Genomic DNA, 21,608 nt, shown 5'->3' with positions numbered 1-21,608 from the left:
GTGGTGGTGCATTTTCATGCAGTAGGTTAGCATCCTCATGAGTGGCTTAGAACAACACTTTTTCAGTTACTGCCCACCATAGTCTCTCATCTGCCTGAGATACCTTGCTCTTTGACCTTTGAGACCTGGGTCATGTAGGCTATACCACCAGCAATTATACCCCACCACCAATCTTAGCCTAAACCAATCCATGGAAGACATGCACCTTTTCGACAATATACCTGTAGTGCAACTACATACTGGAGATATGAGACCCGCCTTATATGGGAAACCCACTAACTCCTCTTGATTTCACTTGTACTTCCCAGGTGATAATAGTCACACAGCTCCCTGAGGGTAGACCTGCACATTTTCCAACATTTCTCCGATGAAAATAGGGACATCCCACTCCATAATGAAAATTTTAATATTTATACCCCACACATCTTACTGGGTTGCCCCAGCACTCTGGGCAGCTTCCAATATATATAAAAAACATAATAAAACATTAAACATTAAAAAAAACAGGATGGCCTTTAGACGGCTCCATACTCTCCAACATTTCTCCAGTGAAAGGGGGACATCCTACCATACCCTCCAACACTTCTCCAGTGAAAATAGGGACATCATAAGGACAAGTGGGACATTCTCAGATCAAATCAGAAACTGATATGGCTTCTCTAAATCAGGGACATCCCTGGAAAATACGGACACTTGCAGAGTCTGTTTTCTAAGACCAGCACCCCAACCAGCAACAACAGGCTACAGAACAGAGATATTGACACAAGGTATAGGCCCTGTGGTCAATCCAGATGCCAACTCTTTCCCCAAGGCTATTTTGGCAGTGTTGTTACATGATCTAAACATGTCATCCACAATTTGTGCTGCTTTCTCCCCCCTCTACTGCCAAAACCGCTCTCTGCAACATGCATCATTTTTTTCTGCCTCTTTTGCTAGGGCTGTAAGACCCTCATATAAATGGTGTGTGCACGTGCACATGTATTTTGTGACTTCCTTGTTAACGTAATGAGGTGGCTGATATTCCTAAGGAAAATAAAGATCTAAATAAAAAAATCAAAACATGTTTCAGAACTGGCTTCTAGCCTAGCAGTCTTTCCTGAAACGATGATGTGGCAGGGTCATTCCAGGAAGTGCTGCTGAGACACAACCTTGTCTTCAAAGACCCCACACTGTTACAAGTGCAAATGGTCTTTTGCATAGTTAGAAAACAACATTTCAATTTATTTTAATTGCTCATTCCAGGAAGGTTTGCTACTCTAAAACCCTGTCCTCAAAGAGTCTCACAAACACTGCAAGCAAGCACATTTGGTTTCAAGCAAGTTGGGCTATTTATTTATTAATTCTGTTCTCTCTCTCTCTCCATATATATCTCAGCTACCTCATTCTGTTCATAATGTGTCTTCAGTCTGTCATGAGCATCTGAGGGGAAAGTAAAAGATGGAGAAATTGTGCTTGGAAGATGAATGAACAAAGAGACAAGAGAATGGTGATGAGGGTGATGAGAAGAAGGAGGGTGGAAATAAGAAACTTTTTATTTACTTTTCCTCATATATATTATCAGTGCTTTTTTAAATAAAAAATGGTACTGGTACTCACCATGAAGTTGCTACAGTAAGTGCCACAATTTAAAAATTGGGAGGTGGGGAGCTTTCAGGACTTAATGTCCTTGAGTACCCCCAGAAATGCACTGTGTAGTATCAACAGTAGATGCAATTTGTCTTCCAGCTGGATCAGTGGAGTGTTTGCATTTGTCTCCTCATTGCATCACTTCCATTCTTCATTTGAATCAAGACTCTGTGTCTTTCAGCGTAGCTTTTCAGTTTTTCAGTTGTGGAAAGCAATTTATATGTCTGTCTTTTGTTTCTTGGAGACGTGCTCCCAGGAGCACAGTGCAGCTAATCAGAAAGGTTTGTTGATACTTCTTCTTCTTTCGCTTTTATTATTATTTCCCTTACCCTAGATAATTGGCACTGATAAGCTAATGGGACTGTTCAACTCATGGGAGCTAGAGCAATGTCTTTAATTCATTCTCATATCTTCAGGTCCAGGTTCAGACTCAAGAGTACAGGGGTTCTATGCCAGCAAGGAGCTGCTCCATATTACGAAAGGCCTTTCAGATAGCAGCTATCTCCTCAACAGAATATAGAGGATGGCACTGAGGCCTACTGACACGTGCTTGCAAAGCATTTTGCAGACAGCATTGCTGAGATCCATTCTGATTGTATTCTGGTTTGCGTGTTCAGACCCAGAGACCTCCCCACTAAATAAATTCACACTTGACACAAATTTTAGTTTGGTTTTTGGCAGAATTTAGGCCACAACTTTATAGATTACAGAAAGTGAGTGGTTGCATAGGGTCTGGTTCAACTAGCTACCTGCACCCTTGCAGGTAGTTCTGACCCAGAGCTCTATCGTAGGTCAGCCAAGGGTGAACACCTGAGGTAGGTAGAAAGCCTGGGTACAGGCTATGTCCACTCCCCCAGATGCTCCCCTGGACTCAGGCACAGGCACAACCCCCTCTCGGGGTTGATCAAACCAAGTTGAGTTCCTGGATTCCTTTAATGGAATACCCTTCACATAGGGATGGCGAGACTGTTCTCCCATCCCTATCACCTGAACTATCCGCAACCTTACAAGTTGTGACGATTTGCTACGTGGCAGGCGAAACCCAAATGGCAACAGCCAATCAGCCAAATGAGGAAAATTCCTGCCGTGCCCATGTCCCAACGACAGACGACAGACGACGTCATAGTCAGGTCAAGCCCCAAAGCCCTAAAAGTAGGAGAGGTGGGTGGGTGTTCCGAATGCATGCACCGAAAGAGGAAGCTCTGGGACACGTGCATGGATATATATAGGTCCCTCGATACATTTAGACTGCACCCCATTGGCCAGATTGCACCCAGCAACGAGGGACCTACCAATTGGGTGTTGTGGCTAATGTTGTTTCACTAAAATTTCTGGTAAATTAAATCTTTATCTCTTAAGCCACATAGTATCACCATATGAAAATATGTTAAGTCCTGTCTTCATGTTTACAGTGTGTATATAGTTAAAATTTACCCACTCGCTGGATCATCACCTTGTTGTGGTGAGTGGGCTTGCATGTTCCTATAACCCTTGTGAGCGAAGCCATCAGGAATCTCGTACTCCCAGCAGGGTCACCCAAGGCGGTAAGGTCAAAGGGAAGGAGCTAGACAAAGAATGATCCAAGAAGTCCTCAACAACAAAACAGGTGGATGATAACAAGCAGTATGTTACAATGGCTGTGAAGGCAGATGAAGGCTGCAGCAGATAAGAATCTATTAGTTTGTCGTGACTACTTCTTGCCATCGGAACAGAGCCCTACTGCAAAGACTGTGCATTGGTCAGCATGCACTGATCTACACAAATAAAACAAATCCACGCACAGGCTTCTTCCAAAAGAACAACCCAAACCCCCAAAGTCCCATGGCAATCGGCAAATGGTAACGGCGGCAGGATCATGAAATCTGAAAGCCCCTAGTCATAAACCGGGACATGGGTGGTGGATACAGATTCAGTTGTTCTGACTCAAGGAATGAGGCAGATAATAATAATAATAATAATAATAATAATAATAATAATAATAATAAATTTATTCATACCCCGCCCATCTGGATGGGTTTCCAATCCCGTGGTGAGGCCTGAATCCCAATTGGAAGGGATCCAAATGGTCTGCATCCTCCAGGTGTGCTTGGAGTTGTTCAGCAACCACCTACTTAATCACCTTGCCCAAGAATGGAAGATTTTAGACTCGGTGATAGTTGGCCATATTGGCCGGGTCTAAATATGGTTGTTGTTTTTTTTTTTAAGAAGCGGTTTAACGACCGCCTCTTTCAGTGGGCCTGGGAAGACTCCCTCACAGAGGGATGCATTCACCACCCCACAGAGCCCATCGCCCAGCCCTTCTTGGCTTGCTTTTATCAGCAAGGATGGACAAGGATCAAGAAGACAGGTGGTTGGTTTCACTCGTCCAAGAAGCCTGTCCACATCCTCAGAGGTAACAGATTGTAATTGATCCCATATAACATGACTAGACAGGACTCCGGCACTCTCCCTCCCCAGCCCTGCTCCCACGGTGGAGTCTACCTCCTTCCGAATCTGAGCAACTTTATCTGCAAAAAAACTTTGGGAAAGCATTGCAGGAGATCTTGGGATCCCTATCAGGCCCCGATAACGAAGGTGGTTCTGCTAGATTGCGAACCACCTGGAAGAGTCTCCTGCCGCTGTTTACTGCAGATGCAATAGAAACGGTGAAGAAGGTCCTCTTCGCTGTCGTCATTGTCACTAGGTAGGCTGAAAGTTGAGCTCTAGCCCGTGTCCGGGCCGATTCAGAGTGAGTTTTCCACCACCGATGCTCTAGCAGTCTCAGCGATTGTTTCATCACCTTCAGCTCCGGGGGAAACCACGGGGCTGTCCGGGCTCCGTGCAATCAGAGAGGATGCTTCAGAGCCAGACATTCAATAGCCCTGGTTAACTCCGTATTCCAATGGGTCACCTGGGAATCAGCTGAAAGCGAACAACATGGGATAAAACATCCCCTACCACTCTCTGGAAACCATTTGAATCCATTAAGTGGCGTAGGCGGGCCATCCGAATCGGTCCCACCTCCCTGCAAAGGGGAAGGGTCGCGGAGAAGTCCAGCTGCACCAGGAAGTGATCTGACCATGGCAATTCTTTTGTTTCACTTTTACTTAATGTCAGATCACCAACATCCATGGAGGTGAACACCAGGTCTAAGGCATGTCTGTTATGAGTTGGGCCAAAAGTATTCAGGGACAGCCCCATGGAGGCCATGCTTTCCACAAAGTCCCTAGCAGCCCCTTGTAAGGTCATGTTGGCATTGATGTTGAAATCCCCCAGGACAACCAAAGTAGGTGTATCCAGGAACACATCCACCACAACTTGAAGCAGCTCGGGCAGGGAATCCTTGGTGCAACGGGCAGGTCGGTACACCAAAAGGAATCCTGTACTGCCCCAAATGCACTCAGAAAACTGGGTCTTCCCAATAGGACGCCTGGTGCAAACTAATGACTTCCTAAAAATCACTTTAACCCCCCTCCCCGCCCACATGACCTGGGTTGCTGTGCATAAGAGAAACCTGGTGGACAAGGAGCTCAGCAGCTGTATGCACGAAAGGGAGAAATGTGCTAAGAGGAAGGCATGCTTGGCAAATCCACACCATGATCAACACCCTCCCAGAAACCAATGTCCCCACTGTGGAAGGCCATGTGGACCCACAATTTGCCTCCACAGTCACTTACAAACACATTGCTAAAACAGTGTTTATGGAAGACAATCTTACTCGGCTACGAGTGATCGCCAAAGAAGAAGATGGAGTTAAAATTTAAAGAGTAATTTAAACAACAACAACAACAACAAACAAACAAACAAAAAACCACAAAGCAATTTTCATATTTCATGGTATAAATTTCAGATTCTGCAAATGTTAAGGGAAATTCACATTCATTTTCAAGCTGTAATCCTTTAAAAATGTAGCCAAAAGCCCTGCTGGCTGGAACTGTTGGGAGTCCTGGATACAAGGCAGCATTGCCAAAATAATAAGGGTAGAGAACAACATTTATTTATTTATTTTTAAAAGCAAGGTAAACAATCTGGTAAATGTGTATTCTAATTTTTAAAAGGATATTACTTTTTTTTTATTTAAAATATGGATATCCTAATCCTATCCAGTTATTTCAGAACTTAGAACATGGAAGCTAGAACAGAATACAATCCGCACAAGTTAAAACCAAGAACACATAAACAATAGTAAAACAAGCAGCTCAGCATGGATTCAATGGTAATCCCCCTTCAAAAACACCTTTTTTAAGGTGAAATCAGAAAGAAAACAGCATGAATCCCTCTGAAATCTCAAGGGAAATGGAATTCCAAAGTTGGGGAGCCACCATGGAGCAGGCCCACCCACATGTCCCCACACTGTGCACATCATCTAGTGATGGGACACTAATTACGTCACCATGTGAGATTTCACCTCCCAGACAGGGCTCTACAACATTTCAGCTTTTCAGAACAAATTTGGGAACAGTGCCATACAAGTGTTTAAGATTCAATAGCTTCTTCAATGCAGTCTGGATCTGTTTGTTTCTCAAGCTATAGATGAAGGGATTTAATAAAGAAGGAAGTATAGCATATATCACAGCAAAGACTAGATCCAGGTCAGGTGAGATATTACTGTGTGGTGTTGCATAAACAAACAATCCAGAGAACAGATACAGAGAGACAACAAGGAGGTGGGGAAAGCAAGTGGAGAGGGCCTTATGCTGTCCCTGTTTGGAAGGGATTTTGAGGACTGTAGTGAAGATCCGCACATAAGTTTTAATAATGAAGATGAAGCATCCCAATGCTGCGATATAACAAAATACAAGAATTCCAACTTCAACTAGGTATAAGTCAGAGCAAGACAATTTCATTAATTTGGGGATTTCACAGAAGAATTGATCTACACTATTGGAACAGAAGTTCATTGAAAATGTGCCAGCAGTGTGTAACGCAGAATAGAGAACACCGGTAATCCACGCAATGGTGGTCATCTGAACACAGGCTCTTTCATTCATGATTTGTTCATATTGCAGCGGATTGCAAATGGCAACATACCGGTCATGTGCCATTATTATTAAGATAGCAAAATCAAAGCATTCAAAGACTAAAAAGAAGAAAATTTGAGAGACACATTCAAAATAGGAAATGTGAGTGCTGTTCTTGAGTAAGTTAAACATTGATTTGGGTAGAGTGACAGAAACTGAGCCAATATCAGAAATGGCCAAGTTCATTAGGAAGAAGTACATTGGTATATGCAGACGATGGTCAAGAACTATCACAACAATGATAAGAAGATTCCCCATTATGATTATTAAGTATAATGCTAGGAACAGAAAGAAGTGTAAGACCTGCAGCTCTCGGACCTGAGAAAATTCCAGAAGCAGGAATCCAGAAGTAGAAGTCAGATTAAACATTCTGTATGTGAAAAAAATGATGTGTTACCTGTAAGAGAGAGAGAAGGAAAGAATAAAACTCATAAGAATACTAGAAGTGATTCTCCATTTATTTTGATACTTGTGTGCAGAGCAAAGAAAATCATGCTGATTAGAATAATAGAATTGTGGGGTCAAAAGGGACCCACATCCCAGAAAATCCTGCCAGGTTTTGACAGTCGAAGATTGGTCTCCTTTCCATCCCTCAGAAAAGCAGTCTGGACGTGATACAGTGGAGTTTTAACATACTGCATGCCTTAAACAACTTACCAATTCAGGAGGTTTTTGTTTCTTTTAATAAGAAACTGTTCTGTGAATTGCCACCAATATAATATAAATTTCATTATTTCCACTTTCTGCATTTCATATTACACTGACCTCACTGTTTGCAATTATTCCTCCCACAAAAAGATATGCCCTAATAAATTTGTTAGTCTTTCAGGTGTCAGAAGAATGATGATTTTGCTTGAAAATGTGAAGATAAAATGTGCGTATAGTGTCTCTTAGATACCATACGTTTGATTGTGCATTAACCACACATATAAGCCACTTTCATATTTACATATACCTTTGGATGATGAGAGACTATGAGGAGGGAAAATTGATACTTTGAAACTGTTGACTTACCTTTCATCGGAAATATTGTAGGCAGTAGATGCAATATCTCCCCCTTTTCCTTTTGCATATATGAAATGTTTGCCTTTGTCTGTTCACTGAAGCATTTTCATTGTTTATTTGAAATGGGGTCTTCTGTGTGTTTGTCGATGTGTCCCTAAACAGGGTGTGTGTGTTTGGTTGTGGGGTAGAATTTATGTTTTCTGTTTGCTTTGTTTTCTTGGAGACATGTTCCCAAGAGCCTTGCACACCTGATCTGAAAAGTTTGCAGAGACTTTTTTCTTGACCTTTGTTTTGTTATATGTTTCGCTAACAGACTTAGATAGATAATTAGCAGGATTAACCTCATAAGACCACTCGCTGGAGCGAGATCAATGTCAATCATTATTTTTAATTTCTTTATTGATGTCCAGGTTTGAACTTGAAATTCCTGCATGGAAACAGCTGCTATACCAGCGTGGAGCTGTTCTGTATTAATATTAAAGTTAAGGTGTCCTTACAAAATATAGGATTTCTCTGAGGCCCATTGCATGTAGAACCAAATGATGTGATATTCTGGAAGACCTGTAAACAACATCTTGGAATTGAAGATAACCCTTGGACTAAGTAATGGCAGTTGTAGAATGAGATCATATATGCTTATTTTGTTGCTGTGAAGCCTTAGTTTTGGTTGAGTTAGTTGGGAGCGCAGAGGCTTTTCAAGCTGGATGCCTGGCAGTAACTCAACTTCAGGGAGATATACAGTAGAGTAGAAAAAGGGACCAGATGTTATGGGCTCTGCAGATGTCAGCTCTGTGCCCGTGTCAACTCTTGCAACACTGCTATCACAGGATATATTAGTTATCATCCACATGTAGTGCTGTTTTCTTTCCCTACCCTTCCCTGACTATCTTTAAACCATGGAAAAAGAGACATTCTTTTTTCTGTATCTCTGCTGAAAAAACTGCTGGTCCGGGAATGCTTGCTGTGTAATACTTACCTTATGAAAGCAATGAACTGGCTGACGTATTTTTTATTTTACTTTAATGTCAATATGTTTCAACCATGTCATGGTTATTTCAGGAAGTGCTATAAGGCTAGAACTCTCTCTTTAAAGAATCTCATTTTGTTGCAAGCACAATGGGGAGTTTTCTGAGATTTCTGGAGGTTCCCCCCACATCCCTGGCAGTGATTCCATTATTTAAGAGATGGGCGGGATTGGGCATCAGGCCTCTAAGCTGGGTGGTTAATTGGGCTCTTGTTGCCAGGTTTCTCTCTCTCTCTCTCTCTCTCTCTCTCTCTCTCTCTCTCTCTGTGTGTGTGTGTGTGTGTGTAACTTGTTGTATTTGTGGTTTATGTGAAAAAGCAACATCCTCATTCCTCACAATATCTATGATTAATTCTCATTTTTTCTTGATGTTCAGGTTAAGGCTTAGAGTACAGGCATGACCGACTAACATGCTTTCAGTAGCACTCCTGTTCCTAGGTGATGGCGCAGCTGGGATTCAACTGCTTTACTGGCCAGGATCATGGACTTGCAGGCCAGGTAAAAGTAGTATCAATCACTCCAGGTGGGGCAGTTGAGTCATTAAGCCTCGTCTGCCTGGAGCCAGTGGCGGAGGAAGCAGGGTGTAGAGTATGTGGACCACCCCGGGTGTCATCACTTGGGGGGATGAGAAAATGAAAAAAATAAGAGTTTCAAAAAAAAAATTGGACTCACAAAACTTTTTAGTTCAGCCAACACATGTAATGAAATGCAGCTGTCCCTGGGCGCCACACTGCGGGGGCCGGCACTTGCTGTGGGGCCTGCAGTGTGCCTGAGCCATGTGTCTCTCCTGGCAGTGACGAGGTGGCTTGGGTGCCTGCAGGGTCCGCACTGCCTAAGATGGCAGAGTGGGACTTTTGTCTGCCCTCTGCCTCTCCCTCAGCTGCCCTACAGCTGAGGGATGATGGCGGAGAGGCTCCATGCAGTACTCCCCACCCCCATGGACGGCTTGCCCCACCCCCAGCTGCAGGATGTGTGCACCACCCCCGGCACACGAGCGGCTAGCTATGTCGCTGCCTGGAGCTGATAAAAACTGCAGGGTTTGAGCCAGACAAGAGGCACTCTTGATGCAGGCCAATGCTATTGCTGGTACTGCATAGCCCCGGCAACCCCTGGGTCTCCCTTCAGCTGGCAGGAGGGGTACAGTTGGTTGGCTGCTATTGTATGTTGGCTGTTGGGTTAAATGTTTTGTTTGGGATAGTGTGAGTGTGATGGGTTTGTGTGTGTTGGCTGCTTGGTTCCTCTGGGTTAAGAATTTATTGTCTGCCTCTTTATTTGATCTTGGGTAAGCTTCTGCACTTTTTAAATGTGGGTATAAAGGCCTATTCTGCTCGATAAATTCAACCTTTCTTCTACACTGTTGGTCTGTTGCTACTTCAGAGATCTATTAAGATAGAACCCATTTTGGTTTTGCCGAGAGAGCAGCTCATATCCAATTGGCCCCTCATAGACCCTCATGGTGCTTGCTGCTTCAGTGTCCAATCTGAGTTGTAGTGGCAAGGAATACTACATCCATACATTGCATTTCTATATGTAAGTCTCTTGATATATCTTTATAATAAAGCACTAGAACTGATCACTCAGGTGTTTTGTGAATCTTCCTTTGGAATCTTTGCAACTGGGTCCTTCAGGGGATCAGTCAATCCTTTGCCCTAGTCTATATTTGGACCCTCAAAACAGAGCACATTGCTACCTGTTGGCAAATGATATTGCATATATAATTGAGAACACCATTTTGCATGTTTACATTAATGATACCTGAAGATACCCTTCCTGTATTTGCAAAATATACAGAACTTAGAACTATAGTAAAATAAAAATAAAATGTAGCTCCTACTTTCCAAACTTAATATAATATAGGCAGGTAGCTTCTACTACATTCTGCAGGCCTAAATCAACCTAAAATCAACAATCTCTTTCCCTTCTGAGAGATGAACACCCTGGGCTCCAAGGAGTTTCCTCAACTAACTCCAAATGAAAACCCTTAGCACAGAGCTTGACTAAACTGTCACTTGCTTGTGAAATTGACACAGTAGCCTACATTACATTAGGCTGTTGTCAGGGGTGAAGCTAGAGTCACAAAGGTCAACCTTGATCAATCATTTAGGAAGAAGAGGTGAGCTTGGAATTGAGGAAGAATCACTAAAGATCAACCTTCCAGATGTTTTGAGCTCTAACTCCTCTCCATAGGGTAAAACAGTTGATACCTTTCTGTTTGGTTTACCCAATAACAACACAAAAAACAACATGGGAAAAATAAATGCTGTTACTTTAATAGCATGCATTGCTTTTAGATGACAATAGAAAACCAAGCCATTTAAGTAGCACTCCGGTAGCCTAGTGAGGGGGGACCAGTGGCCTTTGATATTTTGTTGGATTCCATCTCCCTTCAACCCCAAACAGGATGATAAGTGGTCATAGGTGATAGTAGTTGGATGCCAACAAGATATGGAAAGGACCAGATAGGGATTGCTGCAATAGCAAAATTACCCTGTTCACTTTGTATCTAGGTGACACTACTATGAACGGTAATAATGGTTTAATTTTTCAAAACTCAACAAAATAATATATATGGAGTATGGGGCAACAGCAAATGTGTCTACCAAACAATTCTGCTGCATATTTTTCATTCCTGTTTATTGGATTGCTCCCTAAGAAGGGCAACCCCAGCAGATCTCAACTCCTAGGAAGGGCTATAAAAGGAAATCCCAAACATTTCAGAATAAATCTGGGAATAGTATCTGGAAATTGTTTAAAATTCAATTGTTTCCACAATGCAGCCTGGATCTCTGTGTTTCTCATGCTATAAATGAATGGGTTCAGCATAGGTGGAAGAATAGTGTATATCACAGAAAAGATTAGATCCAGGCCAGATGAGCTATTACTAGGTGGTCTGATGTAGGCAAAGAATCCAGTGGACACAAGCACAGAGACAACTAGTAGGTGGGGAAAACAAGTGGAGAAAGCCTTATTCTGTCTCTGTTCAGAATGCATTTTGAGGACTGCAGTCAAGATGCACGCATAAGTTACAATGATGAAGACAAAGCAGCCCAACACAGAAATCCAACTAAATGCAAGAAGTCCAACTTCTACTAGATATAAGTCAGAGCAAGACAATTTTAGTAGTTTAGGTATTTCACAGAAGAATTGATCAACACGATTGGAACAGAAGGTAACTGAAAATGTGCCTGCAGTGTGTAGCACAGCATAGAGAATACTGGTGATCCATGCAATGGTGGTCATCTGAATGCAGGCCCCTTTGTTCATAATTACTTCATATTGCAGTGGATTACAGATGGCAACATACCTGTCATGTGCCATTATGGTTAACACGGTTAAATCAGAGCACCCAAAAAACAATTGGGAGAAAACTTGAGTGACACATGCAGCATAAGAAATGTGGCTGTTATTCATGATGGAATTTACCATGGATTTGGGTTGAATGACAGAAACTGAGCCAATATCAGAAATTGCCAAGTTCATGAGGAAGAAGTACATTGGTGTATGCAGGTGATGGTCAAGGGCTATTACAAAGATGATCAAAAGATTTCCAATTACCGCTATCAAGTATAGTCCAAGGAACAGAAAGAAGTGTAGTATTTGTACTTCTCGTATCTGAGAGAATTCTTGAAGCAGAAATCCAGATGTGAAAGTCAGATTATTCATTTTGCATGTCACACAAAGTTGTGTGCTACCTGTGAGTGAGAGAAAATCCCATGAAATATCAGAACTGACTCTCCATTTTACTTAATGCTAGTATGCAGATAATTTAAATTCATATTTCTTAATATTATGGGCAGTACTGCAATCCACCATGAAATGTGTGCTTCATGTAGGGAGGACTGTGATAACCCTGTTGCCCCTTCAACATTTTCCTCACAGTACAACAAAATGGATGTCATCCATGCATCTTGAATGTAGGAAAAGCTTTGGGACACAAGAGAAAAGATGGGCAAAGGGGCCACCCTTGTTAGTTCCAACATGCTTAGAAGTTCATGGGACTGTTTTTGTGGAGGGTATTTTTTTTTTTTTTTTGTAGAAACCATTTTTTAAAAAGGTGAATTTTTCACTTCCATTGTTAGAGTTTACACCATATACTGAAGGCACAAATCTTTACCCTAGTTCTTTACACATACAATATATATTCACATGCACACTCACATATCTTGGGTTGCACATCTTTTTCCAAACTGAAATTTTTTAAAGTGATTTTTATATGGTATTTTTATATTGTTGTATACTACCTTGGGAACTTAGATGATGACGACGACGACGCATTTTCATGCAGTAGGTTAGCACAGTGTTTTTCAACCACTGTTCCGCGGCACACTAGTGTGCCGCGAGATGTTGCCTGGTGTGCCGTGGGAAATTACTTTATATATAGTCAATATAGGCACAGAGTTAAATTTTTTAACATTTTCTAATGGTGGTGTGCCTCGTGATTTTTTTCATGAAACAAGTGTGCCTTTGCCCAAAAAAGGTTGAAAAACACTGGGTTAGCATCCTCATGACTGGCTTAGAACAACACTTTTTCAGTTACTGCCCACCATAGTCTCTCATCTGCCTGAGATACCTTGCTCTTTGACCTTTGAGACCTGGGTCATGTAGGCTATACCACCAGCAATTACACCCCACCACCAATCTTAGCCTAAACCAATCCATGGAAGACATGCACCTTTTCGACAATATACCTGTAGTGCAACTACATACTGGAGATATGAGACCCGCCTTATATGGGAAACCTACTAACTCCTCTTGATTTCACTTGTACTTCCCAGGTGATAATACTCACACAGCTCCCTGAGGGTAGACCTGCACTTTCTCCAACATTTCTCCGATGAAAATAGGGACATCCCACTCCATAATGAAAATTTTAATATTTATACCCCACACATCTTACTGGGTTGCCCCAGCACTCTGGGCAGCTTCCAATATATATAAAAAACATAATAAAACATTAAACATTAAAAAATACAGGATGGCCTTTAGACGGCTCCATACTCTCCAACATTTCTCCAGTGAAAGGGGGACATCCTACCATACCCTCCAACACTTCTCCAGTGAAAATAGGGACATCATAAGGACAAGTGGGACATTCTCAGATCAAATAAGAAACTGATATGGCTTCTCTAAATCAGGGACATCCCTGGAAAATACGGACACTTGGAGAGTCTGTTTTCTAAGACCAGCACCCCAACCAGCAACAACAGGCTACAGAACAGAGATATTGACACAAGGTATAGGCCCTGTGGTCAATCCAGATGCCAACTCTTTCCCAAAGGCTATTTTGGCAGTGTTGTTACATGATCTAAACATGTCATCCACAATTTGTGCTGCTTTCTCCCCCCTCTACTGCCAAAACCGCTGTCTGCAACATGCATCATTTTTTTCTGCCTCTTTTGCTAGGGCTGTAAGACCTTCATATAAATGGTGTGTGTACGTGCACGTTTATTTTGTGACTTCTTTGTTAACGTAATGAGGTGGCTGATATTCCTGAGGAAAATAAAAATCTAAATAAAAAAAATCAAAACATGTTTCAGAACTGGCTTCTAGCCTGGCAGCCTTTCCTGAAACGATGATGTGACAGGGTCATTCCAGGAAGTGCTGCTGAGACACAACCTTGTCTTCAAAGACCCCACACTGTTACAAGTGCAAATGGTCTTTTGCATAGTTAGAAAACAACATTTCAAATTATTTTAATTGCTCATTCCAGGAAGGTTTGCTACTCTAAAACCCTGTCCTCAAAGAGTCTCACAAACACTGCAAGCAAGCACATTTGGTTTCAAGCAAGTTGGGCTATTTATTTATTAATTCTGTTCTCTCTCTCTCTCCATATATATCTCAGCTACCTCATTCTGTTCATAATGTGTCTTCAGTCTGTCATGAGCATCTGAGGGGAAAGTAAAAGATTGAGAAATTGTGCTTGGAAGATGAATGAGCAAAGAGACAAGAGAATGGGCTTGAGGGTGATGAGAAGGAGGAGGGTGGGAATAAGAAACTGTTTATTTACTTTTCCTCATACATATTATCAGTGCTTTTTAAAGAAAAAATGGTACTGGTACTCACCATGAAGTTGCTACAGTAAGTGCTACAATTTAAAAATTGGGAGGGGGGGAGCTTTCAGGACTTCATGTCCTTGAGTACCCCCAGAAAAAGCACTGTGTAGTATCAACAGTAGATGCAATTTGTCTTCCAGCTGGATCAGTGAAGTGTTTGCATTTGTCTCCTCATTGCATCACTTCCATTCTTCATTTGAATCAAGACTCTGTGCCTTTCAGCATAGCTTTTCAGTTTTTCAGTTGTGGAAAGGAATTTATATGTCTGTCTTTGGATTCTTGGAGACGTGTTCCCAGGAGCACAGTGCAGCTAATGAGAAAGCTTTGTTGATACTTCTTCTTCTTTCGCCTTTATTATTATTTCCCTTACCCTAGATAATTGGCACTGATAAGCTAATGGGAGCTAGAGCAATGTCTTTAATTCATTCTCATATCTTCAGGTCCAGGTTCAGACTCAAGAGTACAGGGGTTCTATGCCAGCAAGGAGCTGCTCCATATTACGAAAGGGCTTTCAGATAACAGCTATCTCCTCAACAGAATATAGAGGATGGCACTGAGGCCGACTGACACATGCTTGCAAAGCATTTTGCAGACAGCATTGCTGAGATCCATTCTGATTGTATTCTGGTTTGCGTGTTCAGACCCAGAGACCTCCCCACTAAATAAATTCACACTTGGCACAAATTTTAGTTTGGTTTTTGGCAGAATTTAGGCCACAACTTTATAGATTACAGAAAGTGAGTGGTTGCATAGGCTCTGGTTCAACTAGCTACCTGCACCCTTGCAGGTAGTTCTGACCCAGAGCTCTATCGTAGGTCAGCCAAGGGTGAACACCTGAGGTGGGTAGAAAGCCTGGGTACAGGCTATGTCCACTCCCCCAGATGCTCCCCTGGACTCAGGCACAGGCACAACCCCCTCTCGGGGTTGACCAAACCAAGTTGAGTTCCTGGATTCCTTTAATGGAATACCCTTCACATAGGGATGGCGAGACTGTTCTCCCATCCCTATCACCTGAACCAGTGCCTATACGCAACCTTACAAGTTGTGACGATTTGGTACGTGGCAGGCGAAACCCAAATGGCAACAGCCAATCAGCCAAATGGGGAAAATTCCTGCCGTGCCCATGTCCCAACGACAGACGACAGACGACGTCATAGTCAGGTCAAGTCCCAAAGCCCTAAAAGTAGGAGAGGTGGGTGGGTGTTCCGAATGCATGCACCGAAAGAAGGAGCTCTGGGACACGTGCATGGATATATATAGGTCCCTCGATAGATTTAGACTGCATCCCATTGGCCAGATTGCACCCAGCAACGAGGGACCTACCAATTGGGTGTTTAATTTCTGGTAAATTAAATCTTTATCTCTTAAGCCACATAGTATCACCATATGAAAATATGTTAAGTCCTGTCTTCATGTTTACAGTGTGTATATAGTTAAAATTTACCCACTCACTGCATCATCACCTTGTCGTAGTGAGTGGGCTTGCGTGTTCCTATAACCCTTGTGAGCGAAGCCATCAGGAATCTCGTACTCCCAGCAGGGTCACCCAAGGCCGTAAGGTCAAAGGGAAGGAGCTAGACAAAGAATGATCCAAGAAGTCCTCAACAACAAAACAGGTGGATGATAACAAGCAGTGTGTTACAATGGCTGTGAAGGCGGATGAAGGCTGCAGCAGATAAGAATCTATTCGTTTGTCGTGGCTACTTCATGCCATCGGAACAGAGCCCTACTGCGAATACTGTGCATTGGTCAGCGTGCACTGATCTACACACATAAAACAAATCCACGCACAGGCTTCTTCCAAAAGAGCAACCCAAACCCCAAAAGTCCCATGGCAATCGGCAAATGGTAACGGCGGCAGGATCATGAAATCTGAAAGCCCCTAGTCATAAACCGGGACATGGGTGGTGGATACAGATTCAGTTGTTCTGACTCAAGGAATGAGGCAGTTAATAATAATAATAATAATAATAATAATAATAATAATAATAATAATAATATATTTATACCCCGCCCATCTGGATGGGTTTCCAATCCCGTGGTGAGGCCTGAATCCCAATTGGAAGGGATCCAAATGGTCTGCATCCTCCAGGCGTGCTTGGAGTTGTTCAGCAACCACCTACTCAATCACCTTGCCCAAGAATGGAAGATTTGAGACTCGGTGATAGTTGGCCATATTGGTCGGGTCTAAATATATATATATATATATTTAAGAAGCGGTTTAATGACCGCCTCTTTCAGTGGGCCTGGGAAGGCTTCCTCACAGAGTGATGCATTCACCACCCCACAGAGCCCATCGCCCAGCCCTTCTTGGCTTGCTTTTATCAGCCAGGATGGACAAGGATCAAGAAGACAGGTGGTTGGTTTCACTCGTCCAAGAAGCCTATCCACATCCTCAGAGGTAACAGATTGTAATTGATCCCATATAACATGACTAGACAGGACTCCGGCACTCTCCCTCCCCAGCCCTGCTCCCACGGTGGAGTCTACCTCCTTCCGAATCTGAGCAACTTTATCTGCAAAAAAAACTTTGGGAAAGCATTGCAGGAGATCTTGGGGTCCCTATCAGGCCCCGATAACGAAGGTGGTTCTGCTAGATTGCGAACCACCTGGAAGAGTCTCCTGCCGCTGTTTACTGCAGATGCAATAGAAACGGGAAAGAAGGTCCTCTTCGCTGTCGCCATTGCCACTAGGTAGGCTGAAAGTTGAGCTCTAGCCCGTGTCCGGGCCGATTCAGAGTGAGTTTTCCACCACCGGTGCTCTAGCTGTCTCAGTGATTGTTTCATCACCTTCAGCTCCGGGGGAAACCATGGGGCTGTCCGGGCTCTGTGCAATCGGAGAGGATGCTTCAGAGCCAGACATTCAATACCCCCGGTTAACTCCGTATTCCAACTGGTCACCTGGGAATCAGCTGAAAGGCCATCAACATGGGATAAAACATCCCCTACCACTCTCTGGAAACCATTTGAATCCATTAAGTGGCGTAGGCGGGCCATCCGAATCGGTCCCACCTCCCTGCAAAGGGAGAGGGTCGTGGAGAAGTCCAGCTGCAACAGGAAGTGATCTGACCATGGCACGTCTTTTGTTTCACTTTTACTTAATGTCAGATCACCAACATCCATGGAGGTGAACACCAGGTCTAAGGCACGTCTGCTATGAGTTGGGCCAAACTTATTCAGGGACAGCCCCATGGAGGCCATGCTTTCCACAAAGTCCCTAGCGGCCCCTTGTAAGATCGTGTCAGCATGGATGTTGAAATCCCCTAGGAAAACCAAAGTAGGTGTATCCAGGAACACATCTGCCACGACCTGAAGCAGCTCGGGCAGGGAATCCTTGGTGCAACGGGCAGGTCGGTACACCAAAAGGAATCCTCTGCTGCCCCAATTGCACTCAGAAAACTGGGTCTTCCCAATAGGACGCCTGGTGCAAACGAATGACTTCCTAAAAATCACTTTAACCCCCCCTCCCTGCCCACATGACCTGGGTTGCTGTGCATAAGAGAAACCTGGTGGACAAGGAGCTCGGCAAATGTATACAAGCAAGGGAGAAAAGTGCTAAGAGGAAGGCACCCTTGGCAAATCCACACCGTGATCAACTCCCTCCCAGAAACCAATGTCCCCACTGTGGAAGGACATGTGGATCCAGAATTGGCCTCCACAGTCACTTACAGACATATTGTTAAAACGGTGTTTATGGGAGACAATCTTACTCTGCTACGAGTGATTGCCAAAGAAGAAGATGGAGTTAAAATTTAAAGAGTATTTTTCTAAATAATAATAATTATAGCAAACAAAAAACCACAAAGCAATTTTCATATTTCATGGTATAAATTTCAGATTCTGCAAATGTTAAGGGAAATTCACATTCATTTTTCAAGCTATAATCCTTCAAAAAAAAAAAAAAAAAAAAGGAAGCCAAAAGCCCTGCTGGCTGGAACTGTTGGGAGTCCTGGATACAAGGCAGCATTGCCGAAATAATATGGGTAGAGAACAACATTTATTTATTTTTTTAACAAGCAAGGTTAACAATCTGGTAAAGGCATATTCTAATTTTAAAAGGACATTACTCTTTTTTATTTAAAATATGGATATGCTAATCCTAACCAGTTATTTCAGAACTTAGAACAAGGAACCTAGAACAGAATACAATCCGCACAAGTTAAAACCAAGAACAAATAAACAATAGTAAAACAAGCAGCTCAGCATGGATTCAATAGCAATCCCCCCTTAAAAACACCTTGTTTTAAAGTGAAATCAGAAAGAAAACAGCATGAATGCCTGTGAAATCTCAAGGGAAATGGAATTCCAAAGTTGGGGAGCCACCATGGAGCAGGCCCACCCACATGTCCCCACACTGTCTACATCAGTGTTTTTCAACCACTGTTCCGTGGCACACTAGTGTGCCGCGAGATGTTGCCTGGTGTGCCGTGGGAAAAATTCAAAAATTACTTTATATATAGTCAATATAGGCAAAGAGTTAAATTTTTTAACATTTTCTAATGGTGGTGTGCCTCGAGATTTTTTTCATGAACCAAGTGTGCCTTTGCCCAAAAAAGGTTGAAAAACACTGGTCTACATCATCTACTGATGGGACACTAATTACATCATAATGTAAGATCTCACCTTCCAGACAGGGCTCTACAACATTTCAGCTTTTCAGAACAAATTTGGGAACAGTGCCACACAAGTGTTTAAGATTCAATAGCTTCTTCAATGCAGTCTGGATCTGTTTGTTTCTCAAGCTATAGATGAAGGGATTTAATAAAGAAGGAAGTATAGCATATATCACAGCAAAGACTAGATCCAGGTCAGGTGAGATATTACTGTGTGGTGTTGCATAAACAAACAATCCAGAGAACAGATACAGAGAGACAACAAGGAGGTGGGGCAGGCAAGTGGAGAGGGCCTTATGCTGTCCCTGTTTGGAAGGGATTTTGAGGACTGTAGTGAAGATCCGCACATAAGTTTTAATAATGAAGATGAAGTATCCCAATGCTGCGATATAAGTAAATACAAGAAATGCAACTTCAACTAGGTATAAGTCAGAGCAAGACAATTTCATTAATTTGGGGATTTCACAGAAGAATTGATCAACACTATTGGAACAGAAGTTTATTGAAAATGTGCCAGCAGTATGTAACCCAGAATAAAGAACACCGGTAATCCACGCAATGGTGGTCATCTGAACACAGGCTCTTTCATTCATGATTTGTTCATATTGCAGCGGATTGCAAATGGCAACATACCGGTCATGTGCCATTATTATTAAGATTGCAAAATCAAAGCATTCAAAGACTAAAAAGAAGAAAATTTGAGAGACACATTCAAAATAGGAAATGTGAGTGCTGTTCATGAGTAAGTTAAACATTGATTTGGGTAGAGTGACAGAAACTGAGCCAATATCAGAAATGGCCAAGTTCATTAGGAAGAAGTACATTGGTATATGCAGACGATGGTCAAGAACTATCACAACAATTATCAAAAGATTCCCCATTATGATTATTAAGTATAATGCTAGGAACAGAAAGAAGTGTAAGACCTGCAGCTCTCGGACCTGAGAAAATTCCAGAAGCAGGAATCCAGAAGTAGAAGTCAGATTAGACATTATCTATGTGAAAACAAAGGTGTGTTACCTATAAAAGAGAGAGAGAATAAAACCCATAAGAATACTAGAAGTGATTCTCCATTTATTTTGATACTTGTGTGCAGAGGAAATAAAATCATGCTGATTACAATAATAGAATTGTGGGGTCAAAAGGGACACACATCCCCGAAAATCCTGCCAGGGTTTGACAATGGAAAATTGGTCTCCTTGCCATCACTCAGAAAAGCAGTCTTGACATGATACTTTCCTCACTCTTGACTGCCACTCTCTCTGCTCCCTACCCCAAAATATACTTTCTTCCACTGTAACACAATTTTTTGTACAAAACTGAAAAAGACTTATCCGGAAAATCAAGAATGTGATCCAAAGTGCGCAGGACTTGCTCCTTAGCACTATTTTTCAACAGATGACAAGGCTCTGAACCAGAGTTCCCAGCATCATGTATCTCGGTGTCTTCAAAGAGAATGAGACCACTGGAAGCAATCACACAGAATTTCAGGCCTTTTTTTACATTAAAAATAAATATATCCCTCAGCTACCATGTTGCATTCATAATGTAAGTATAACCCACTGTCCTATTTATACAGCATTACTTTTCTCCACACACAAACACCTTGGATAGTTGAACTATATATATATATATCATTGCCATGGTATTATCCAGAATAGCAGGGCTTCATTCACCTGCCCTGCTTCCAATGTAATATATATCATCAGATGCCCTTCTGAATTCTACATTGGACAAACAGGCCAGTCTCTGCACAGAATAATAAATGGGCTTCAAAGGCTGAATATAACATGAAAACTCTGTATTACATTCCAGCACGAGGTTTGTTGACTGAATTAGAACAGTGGAATTTTAACATATTGCATGCCTTAAACAACTTACCGATTCAGCAGGTGTTTTTTTTGTTTTTTATATGAAACTGTTCTGTGAATTGCCACCAATATAATAAAAATTTCATTATTTGCATTTACTGCATTTCATATTCCACTGACCTCACTGTTTGCAATCCTTCTTCCCACAAAAAGGATATGCCATAATAAATTTGTTATCTGTCAGGTGATGATTTTGCTTCAAAATGTGAACATAAAATGTGCTTATAGTATCTCTTAGATACCATATATTTGATTATGCATTAACCACAAATATAATCCACTTTCATATTTACATATACCTTTTGAGTATGAGAGAATATGAGGAGGGAAAATTGATACTTTGAAATAAAGATGGATAGATAAACAAATAAGAAACTGTTGACTTACCTTTCCTCGGAAATATTGTATGCAGTAGAT

The 21,608-nt window shown here is 42.2% G+C and overlaps 3 protein-coding genes across 3 annotated transcripts; all 3 read right to left on the bottom strand.

The window, feature by feature from the left end:
- Positions 1–6,038: 6,038 nt before the first annotated feature.
- Positions 6,039–6,995, bottom strand: LOC117057687 (olfactory receptor 14A16-like). The gene has a single exon (XM_033168526.1). The coding sequence runs from the start codon at positions 6,993–6,995 to the stop codon at positions 6,039–6,041; it is 957 nt and encodes a 318-aa protein (XP_033024417.1).
- Positions 6,996–11,328: 4,333 nt separating this feature from the next.
- LOC117057686 (olfactory receptor 14A16-like) lies at positions 11,329–12,318 on the bottom strand. The gene has a single exon (XM_033168525.1). It carries the CDS (start codon positions 12,316–12,318, stop codon positions 11,329–11,331), a length of 990 nt encoding a protein of 329 aa, XP_033024416.1.
- A 7,037-nt stretch (positions 12,319–19,355) lies between these two features.
- LOC117057685 (olfactory receptor 14A16-like) lies at positions 19,356–20,312 on the bottom strand. The gene has a single exon (XM_033168524.1). The coding sequence runs from the start codon at positions 20,310–20,312 to the stop codon at positions 19,356–19,358; it is 957 nt and encodes a 318-aa protein (XP_033024415.1).
- Between the last annotated feature and the right edge of the window lie 1,296 nt (positions 20,313–21,608).

Source organism: Lacerta agilis, chromosome 14, assembly GCF_009819535.1.
Source record: "Lacerta agilis isolate rLacAgi1 chromosome 14, rLacAgi1.pri, whole genome shotgun sequence".
In the NCBI taxonomy this organism is placed as follows: Eukaryota; Metazoa; Chordata; class Lepidosauria; order Squamata; family Lacertidae; genus Lacerta; species Lacerta agilis.
This window is presented reverse-complemented; position numbering and strand designations above follow the sequence as displayed.

Coding starts and splice junctions, on each gene's coding strand:
- LOC117057687 (XM_033168526.1), bottom strand. CDS start 6,995: ATGTTTAATCTGACTTCTACTTCTGGATTCCTGCTTCTGGAATTTTCT.
- LOC117057686 (XM_033168525.1), bottom strand. CDS start 12,318: ATGAATAATCTGACTTTCACATCTGGATTTCTGCTTCAAGAATTCTCT.
- LOC117057685 (XM_033168524.1), bottom strand. CDS start 20,312: ATGTCTAATCTGACTTCTACTTCTGGATTCCTGCTTCTGGAATTTTCT.